General features: G+C 38.7%; 1 protein-coding gene across 5 annotated transcripts in view; it reads left to right on the forward strand.

The window, feature by feature from the left end:
* The window catches only part of CHRNA5 (cholinergic receptor nicotinic alpha 5 subunit), a 29,385-nt gene extending 20,583 nt beyond the window's left edge, over positions 1 to 8,802 (forward strand). For 2 of the 5 annotated variants that reach the window (XM_030931600.1, XM_030931601.1), the window contains exons 3-6: positions 443 to 487; positions 2,217 to 2,326; positions 4,040 to 4,333; positions 7,758 to 8,505. In XM_030931600.1, coding sequence (XP_030787460.1) covers positions 443 to 487; positions 2,217 to 2,326; positions 4,040 to 4,333; positions 7,758 to 7,782 — 474 coding nt within the window. In that variant the 3' untranslated portion in view covers positions 7,783 to 8,505. Of the gene's footprint in view, positions 1 to 442; positions 488 to 2,216; positions 2,327 to 4,039; positions 4,872 to 7,757 lie in introns of all 5 variants that reach the window. The other 3 variants (XM_030931596.1, XM_030931598.1, XM_030931597.1) reach the window with 2 other exon arrangements.
* Positions 8,803 to 9,540: the final 738 nt, after the last annotated feature.

Here is a 9,540-nt window from a genome sequence, read left to right on the forward strand (position 1 = left end):
CCTGGGGATCATCCTACCTTTGTCTGTCTGCATTTTAACACCTCTGAAATCATGATGTGTCTTATAATTCATGGCAGCTTGAAATTCATTGCCAACTTTTTTTTCTCCTCTTAGTGCTAAGCACATAAAATAATACTGTGCTTATATCTTAGACTGCATCTTAAATTTGAGGAAATATAGTAGTTGAGATGATTAATGTTAAATGCAAAAATGCCAAAGGTATCTTTTAGTGTAGTTTATCTGAAATAGAGAGTATGTTGAAAGGAATAATGTGAAATTAGGCTGGAAGAAAGATCCTAGCTTTCTAGAGAACCAGACTGATGAATGAAATATGGGTACTATGTGAAGAAGTGTGTTTATATAACAATGTGAAATTTATTATTTAAATAATTATTGTTTCTGTAATTGAAATCAACCTTATTTAAATTTTTGCTTTTTAAAGGATGAGAAAAATCAGTTAATGACAACAAACGTCTGGTTGAAACAGGTATGTATAAAATTCAAACAGGCACCCAATTAGTGACTGAGACACCTATTTTTATTATATGTCTTGTAGCAGAAATACAAGAGGATGTATATTTGTGAATATGAATGAATACGTGAATGTATGGCCTTGGTGGATTGGCAGGATACAGAAAGATGAGGGTAGATGGAGTGCTTGTATTTATTCAGCTAGTATTTTTGGAGTGCCTATTATGTGCCAGACAGTGTTATGTGGAAACAGCAGTGAACAAAACAGACAAAAAACCCTGTGGTATTAGTCTGTCTTCACCCTGCTATAAGGACATACCCAAGGCTGGGTAATTTATAAAGGGAAGAGGTTTAATGGATTCATAGTTCACCATGGCTGGGGAGGCTTCACAATGATGGTGGAAGGTGAAGGAGGAGCAAAGGCATGTCTTACATGGCAGCCGGCAAGAGAGCGTATACAGGGGAACTGCCCTTATAAAACCATCAGATCTCATGAGACTTATGCACTATCACAAGAACAGCACAGGACATACCATCTCCCTTGATTCAGTTACCTTTCACTGGGTCCCTCCTACAACATGTGGGGATTATGGGAGCTACAATTCAAGATGAGATTTGAGTGGAGACAGCCAAACTACATCACCTGCCCTCATGGAACTCCATTCTAGTGGGGGAAAAGTAACAAGTAAGTTGTATAGTACCTTAGAAACTGATAAGCTTGGGGAGAAACACACTGGAAAAGAAGATAGGGAATATTGGGGGGGTGTACTTATAAAAATGGTAGTCAGAGAAAACAGCACTGAGAAGACAATGTCTGAACAAAGTCTTGGCGGAGAGGAAGCAAGCCATGTGTATATCTGGGGAGGAGTGTTCCAGGCAGCAGGACCTGCAAGTGCAAAGGTTTCTGAGGCTGGTGTGTGCCTAGTGTGTTTAAGCAGTTGCAGAGAGGCTGGTGTGGCTAGTGGTGAGAGAACCATTGGGGAGAGGGGGTGTAGGAGATGGGGTCAGATAAGCAAAAAGAGGCTGGTGGAGTAGCAGCTGCTTATAGTCCACTGCAAGGATTCTGACTCTCTGAGGTGGAAATAGGCAAGAATGAAATGAATTTTTTTTTTTTTTGTAAATAGTCCCTTTTATATAAAGGACTTTTGTTTTTTTCTGGGCCACCATACATATATCCTAACTGCTGTTGAATGCTTCCTTTTGTTTTTCTTTGTCCCTAATTTTTATACCTACTAGTTGTTTCCTAACCCCAAACTCCTGAAAGGCATATATGCTTTTCTCAGGCTGCAGCTCCTAACTTGATCACAGAATTGTAACTGCATGGAGGGTAGGGCAAGGTGTTGAAATGTGCAATAAATCCAACTCCCTTTTGCGTGGACCAGAACAGCCAAATTGGGTGACAATACATCTGGAAAAAAGAATGTTTCCCTTGAACCTGGGTATTAAGTGCGTGTGGCTTCAAGTACTGGATGTAGTCAGTCAGTTGATGGGAGAAGAGCTGCTGAGCAGAGCCATGAACACATCTAGCTCTGGTTCTCACCTGTGTCTCACAGGGACCATGGTGAGAACCACCACACAAGGGGAGGGGTTATCTGGTGCCCATAATAAGAAAGATAGGGAGGTGTTCTCTATTGGGGGTAGAGGTGATCTCATGTCTAAAATTTCTGGTGTGAAAAAAAGTATAGTATTCACTGTTTTTGACTATTAGTTTTATTGAAATTGAGGCAGATTTCTTTGTTTTAAAGGAATGGATAGATGTAAAATTAAGATGGAACCCTGATGACTATGGTGGAATAAAAGTGATACGTGTTCCTTCAGGCTCTGTCTGGACACCAGATATCGTTTTGTTTGATAAGTAAGTTATATTCTAAATATAGTTTCATATTTCCAAAAGAAAACATTTGTGTTTCTGTTAGGCACTAATAATTTTTCTCCCTTTTGAAAATTGTTTAGGTATAAAAATCAGATGACATGACTGCATGTATTGGTTATGATTACATGTTTTATAGATGAGGAAACAGAGGCTTAGGGTAGTGGTTCACAGAGCTATCACGTGGCAGATCACAGAGCTATCATGTGGCGGGGTAGGGGGGTCACACCAAGGGGACTGATACTTCCATTTACCCTTTGATTTACTAGACTACATATTTGGCAGACTTCCAGATTTTTTAAATATGTTTTTTACATCGTTGAGGTCATATTTTATGTTGAATTGTGCATCCTTCTAATTGCGTTTAAATACTATATTGTCATTTTCCCACAATGAGGAATGCTGGGTTAATTATTAATTCATCTTTAGAGGCATCCTACCTAGCTGTGTTTTGAGGATTTTTTTTTTTTTTTTAAACTTAGGGGAGAGGATAATTCTGGCTACCAGTTTTATTGTTTTCTAAGACCACTCCTGGGCAAATCTGGGAATTTGTGCTTATCTTAAAGCACTTTATCTAATTTGAAAGAAGGCCATTTGGCATGAGGACAGAGCAACTGCTATGCAAAAATATCTTTAATCTTTTGACACCTTTTACCTCCATGCTTCTTAAGAAGTGAACAAAGCTTGTAAGGACACATGATGCAGCTTCCTGGAGCATCATTTTATTTTCAGTAATTGAAAACATTTTTATATTAAACATGGATATATTACAGAATACTGTGCAAAAGCCACATTAATTTGAAGACAAAGAGCAACTTTTTTTTTTTTTTTTTTTTTGAGACGGAGTCTCTCTCTGTCACCCAGGCTGGAGTGTAGTGGCGCCATCTCGGCTCACTGCAAGCTCCGCCTCCCGGGTTTACGCCATTCTCCTGCCTCAGCCTCCCGGGTAGCTGGGACTACAGGCGCCCGCCACCTCGCCCGGCTAGTTTTTTGTATTTTTTAGTAGAGACGGGGTTTCACCGTGTTAGCCAGGATGGTCTCGATCTCCTGACCTCGTGATCCGCCCGTCTCGGCCTCCCAAAGTGCTGGGATTACAGGCTTGAGCCACCGCGCCCGGCCAAAGAGCAACATTTTAAAGAAAGCTTACGTTGGTGATGTGCTTTCCTGCTAGACGTTTCTAGTATATGAATTCACTTGGTGGGAGAGCTTGAGAGGCACAGCAGCTTTTCAGGGTCATGCCCAGCGTGGTGGTGATGGCCTTTCCTCATCAAAGTAAAAAACGGCCAGTATTTGTGATGAAGGAAGAAGAGCGCTGTGCAGGGAGTCTAGGGATGTGGATTCAGGTTCTGGCTGTATGCGTGCCCATTGTGTAAATAGCCTGAGTCTGTTTTGTGTGTAAGGTGAGGTCTTTTCAATCATTAGAATCTCAGGCTTCTGTGAAATAGAGATTTGTCAGTTCTGGAGTAGATGCAGAAGAAGGGGTTCAGTTCTCATAGAGTTAGATATTTAAGGAATATATTCCTGGAACAGGAATATCTGTGTAGCAGATATTCTGTGTAGCAGGTATATCTTATCTGAAGTATAGTAATTTAAAAATTATTTCATGCAATCAGTGATAGGCCTGCATTTATATTAGGCTTATATTAATACAATTCATGTGCATTAATTTCTGCATTATCGTCTATGTGTGTATTTTAGTGCAGATGGACGTTTTGAAGGGACCAGTACGAAAACAGTCGTCAGGTACAATGGCACTGTCACCTGGACTCCACCTGCAAACTACAAAAGTTCCTGTACCATAGATGTCACGTTTTTCCCATTTGACCTGCAGAACTGTTCCATGAAATTTGGTTCTTGGACTTACGATGGATCACAGGTTGATATAATTCTAGAGGACCAAGATGTAGACAAGAGAGATTTTTTTGATAATGGAGAATGGGAAATTGTGAGTGCAATGGGGAGCAAAGGAAACAGAACCGACAGCTGTTGCTGGTATCCATATATCACTTACTCATTTGTAATCAAGCGCCTGCCTCTCTTTTATACCTTGTTCCTTATAATACCCTGTATTGGGCTATCATTTTTAACTGTACTTGTTTTCTATCTTCCTTCAAATGAAGGTGAAAAGATTTGTCTTTGCACTTCAGTACTTGTGTCTTTGACTGTCTTCCTTCTGGTTATTGAAGAGATCATACCCTCATCTTCAAAAGTCATACCTCTGATTGGAGAGTATCTGGTATTTACCATGATTTTTGTGACACTGTCAATTATGGTAACCGTCTTCGCTATCAACATTCATCATCGTTCTTCCTCAACACATAATGCCATGCCGCCTTGGGTCCGCAAGATATTTCTTCACAAGCTTCCCAAACTGCTTTGCATGAGAAGTCATGTCGATAGGTACTTCACTCAGAAAGAGGAAACTGAGAGTGGTAGTGGACCAGAATCTTCTAGAAACACATTGGAAACTGCGCTCGATTCTATTCGCTACATTACAAGACACATCATGAAGGAAAATGATGTCCATGAGGTCTGTGATGTGTATTTACAAACGCAGATCTGCTTCCATTCCAAGTTCAGAAGTTACTTTCATTAATTTTGGCAGAGTAAACAGCATGACCCTTAAGTAAGACTAAGCATAGATTGAGGGCCAGAATGGTTGACATAATTTTCTATAAAAGATCTTTACTAAGGCTTGTTTCAGTTAAAACACCTGCAAAATGGGGCATTTTACAAATTACACTTTTGTAATTTTACACATTACACATTTACAATTACACATTACAATTACACATTTACAATTACACTTTTGTAATTTTACACATTACACAAATCGCACTTCTCCACTTCCCCCATCAGCATCTTGGATAACTCTAAAGAAAATTTAGTGTTATATATTCTAAGGAATAATATTCCTGCCATATTTCTTGGCTCTGACATGATGAATTTCTTTAATTTCTTGGGTTGAGGGCAGTGGGTGAATTGTTTTAATTTTGTCTTCAGTAACTTTGTTTCTGAATTGTGACAATCTGAAGGCAGAACTCGATTATAACAGTTAATGGAGTTATCAAAAGTTATTTTAGGCTGGGCGCAGTGTCTTCACACCTGTAATCCCAGCACTTTGGGAGGCTGAGGCAGGTGGATCATTTGAGGTCAGGAGTTTGAGATCAGCCTGGCCAGCATGGTGAAACCCCATCTCTACTAAAAATACAAAAATTAGCCGGGTATGGTGGCACATGCCTGTAGTCCCAGCCACTCAGGAGGCTGAGGCAGGAGAATCGCTTGAACCTGGGAGGCGGAGGTTGCAGTGAGCCGAGATCACACCATTGCACTCCAGCCTGGGTGACAGAGCAAGACTCCATCTCAAAAAAAAAAAAAAAGTTATGATAAAGAATGAGCCTAATGTGGAACTTATAAATATAGCCAATATATTTTTCTAAAACAAATCTTTTTGTTCATTTATAAGAGAATATTAGGGAAATTAAGAGAAGTAAGGTGTTCTTTTGTGTTATGTGTTATATATATCAGAGGATTCATTGAAACTTAGTGTTTACTGTGCTTAATTTGCCTAAAATCAAAAATTTGCTTGAAACTTTTTTATAGAAAAATTGCTCTGTCTCCTTATTTAAAATTCAAGAATTGAACATGAATACATTTTAATTTTATTAATGCGATCACATTGGCCCGCATTTTCTTTCAAAATGTGTGAGATTTCAGTTTTGTCATGGTTATTTCTTCTATTGTGTATTATTTTAAACCTATGACTATAGTAATATTTTCATAATTGAATGCACATTAAAATTATGTGAATTATAATTTGTAGAGCTATTTTAAATGGAAAATCTTCCATCAGGTATGAGGAGACAGAATAAATCTGGCAAAATAATAGCCTTTACCCCAAAAGGGACATTTGATGTATATTTTTTTAAAACTTTTTTTCATATTTGAATGATTTAATTTCATTAAGACTTTCCTTCCTTATTTATTAATTTCAATAGGTTTTTGGGGAGCATGTGTTTGGTCACATGCATAAGTTCTTTCATGCTGATTTCTGAGACTTTGGGCAACCAATATTAAAACTTTTTAATGCTTGTGGGTTTGTAAAGTATCTATTTGGTGGTAGCATAATTAAATTAGTTTATAAGGTTTGGAGCTATCAATGGAGTTTTCAAAAGTACATTATATTTATTAGATAATGGTTTAGACTGAGATGGAATTTAATAAACGTCTGCAAAATACTGTGCAAAAGGGCCATGGCTCATACTACTAGGATCAGGGAGGTTGGCTTTATTTTCAGAAGAAAACTTAGAAGCAGAGGTGGCCAGGTGCGGTGGCATGCCCTGTAATCCCAGCACTTTGGGAGGCCAAGGCAGGTGGATCATGAGGTCAGAAGTTTGAGACCAGCCTGGCCAATGTGGTGAAACCCTGTCTCTACTAAAAATAGAAAAATTCGCTGGGTGTGGTGGTGTGCGCCTGTAGTCCCAGCCACTTGGGAGGCTGAGGCAGGAGAATCACTTAAACTTGGGAGGCTGAGGCAGGAGAATCACTTAAACTTGGGAGGCAGAGGTTGCAGTGAGCTGAGATTGTGCCACTGCACTCCAGCCTGGGGGACAGAGTGAGACTCCGTCTCAAAATAAAAGAAGCAGAGAAGTAACAGAGTGTTTACAATGCCCTAAATTCTAAATTATCCTACACCTTGGAGGCACAGTTCCTATAGAGGAACTATATAGACACCATCCTTCATAGAGGCTCAGGGCCAGGGAAGCCCCTGGTCAAGGAAATGGCCTGGTAGAAAGGGCTGCTCAGTGGCTGGGCTCATCCTTCTCTTTCCTTGTGGCTCTGAGCTGTTGAGCCAGCTCCCTACTAAAGCTGGCTCCAGGGAAGACCATTCTGTGCTCATGAAATTAGACTGAAGTGGTCCCTAGGAAATCCAAAAATAAATAAAGTGTGTATGTGGGGAAGATGAACAGCTTTCTAACATGTATTATTCTGAACCAACTTTTAATTTGGCATGAAATTAATCTCAGCCTAGAGTCTCTGAAAATATTAAAATAAGTAAACACTGCTGGGCAAGAATAAATAGCAAGAATAACTACATAGTAAGAATAACTTTTAGTTTATTGTAAAATATCCAAGTAGTCTATTTTAATTTTTATTTTAATCTATCAAAATAAACCACTTGTAATATAAGTTGATGTGTAAATGAACATATTTTGTAGTGTCTTTTAAAGCTTATATCTATAACAGACTATCAGGCTAGTGTCTGTCCCTGAGCTGAGTATAGGGTCAGTTACTGTTTACAGGCAGCAACGGGAGGCAGAAATTGATCTGGCTTCTAACTCAGTGTGTTTGTTATATGTTAAAATATGTACACAATTTACAATTATTTAATGCATTTTTATTTTTTTCATAACAGGTTGTTGAAGATTGGAAATTCATAGCCCAGGTTCTTGATCGGATGTTTCTGTGGACTTTTCTTTTCGTTTCAATTGTTGGATCTCTTGGGCTTTTTGTTCCTGTTATTTATAAATGGGCAAATATATTAATACCAGTTCATACTGGAAATGCAAATAAGTGAATCCTCCCAAGGGACTGAAGTATACCTTTAGTTAACACACATATATCTTATGGCACTTAAAAAATTATGAAAATGTAAGTTATGTGTTAAATTTGGTGCAAGCTTTAACAGACTAACAGTTGCTAACCTCAATTTATGTTAACAGATGATCCATTTGAACAGTTGGCTGTATGACTGAAGTAGTAACTGATGAGATAACATTTGATCTTCTAAAAATAGCAGCAAAATATTATCTGAACTGTACTAGTGAAAATTCTAGTATTTATATCCTGGCAAATAATACTAATTTATAATCCACAGTAAAGTTCATCCTTTGTGCTAGAGAATTCCAGTTGTATTTGAAGACTGATTTTAAAACTTTTCTGCATTTGGTAAAGGTATGTAAACTTTCCTATACTCACTGAGTAACAGCTAATCTTTAATATATTATACTGCTATATTTAAAAAGCTGACTAGTTGATATAGTTACTTAATGTGATGCTTGATATAATAATTACTTAATGTGGCCGGGCACGGTGGCTCACACCTGTAATCCCAGCACTTTGGGAGGCCAAGGCAGGCGGATCACCTGAGGTCGGGAGTTCAAGACCAGCCTGACCAACATGGAGAAACCCCGTCTCTATTAAAAATACAAAATTAGCCGGGGTAGTGGTGCACACCTGTAATCCCAGCTATTTGAGAGGCCGAGGCAGGGGGAATCGCTTGAACCCAGGTGGTGGAGGTTGCGGTGAGCTGAGATCACGCCATTGCACTCCAGCCTGGGCAACAAGAGCGAAACACTGTCTCAAATAACAACAACAACAACAACAACAACAACAACAACAACTTAATGTGATGTTGCTTTTTCATAACCAACGTTTTTAAAATAAATGAAAAACAGGAATTGGGAACTCCTTTAAGGCTTACTTTATTCTTTAGATGCTTAAACTTAATAATTATTGTGTTAACTATTTCTGTAGCTTACCTTCCACTGTAAAGTCATATAGTAGACAACTCCTGTGGACACGCAGTAGCATATCCTTAACATTAATTTCAATCCTGTTGTCCACATTTCCCACAATTAATAGAACCATCTTCTATATAAATTGTGGTAGTATCTCTTTATCCTTGATCTTAGAATAGTCAGTCCACTACAATCACATGAACCCCATTTAAAAAAACATATTTAGGGCCAGGGCAGTGGCTCACATCTGTAATCCAAGCACTTTGGGAGGCTGAGGCGGGTGGATCACTTGAGGTTAGGAGTTTGAGACTAGCCTGGCCAACATGGTGAAGCCCTGTCTCTACTAAAAATACAAAAGATTAGTTGGGCAAACTAATCTACTAAAAACACAAAAGATTAGTAGTGGGTGCCTGTAGTCCCAGCTACTCAAGAGGCTGAGGCAGGAGAATCACTTGAACCTGGGAGGTGGAGGGTGCAGTAAGCTGAGACTGCACCATTGCACTCCAGCCTGGGCAACAAGAGCGAAACTCTGTCTCAAAAAATAAATAATAAAAAACACATTTAGGTCTAACTCATTCTGTGAGAAAAGTCTTTTAATATTAAAAATAGTATTCTAATTTGGTATAAGCGCACTGTTATATACTTGTAATATTTCAACTTTCTCTCCTTCATTCTAAC

The sequence above is a fragment of the Rhinopithecus roxellana genome, chromosome 5, assembly GCF_007565055.1.
Source record: "Rhinopithecus roxellana isolate Shanxi Qingling chromosome 5, ASM756505v1, whole genome shotgun sequence".
NCBI classification, from domain to species: Eukaryota; Metazoa; Chordata; class Mammalia; order Primates; family Cercopithecidae; genus Rhinopithecus; species Rhinopithecus roxellana.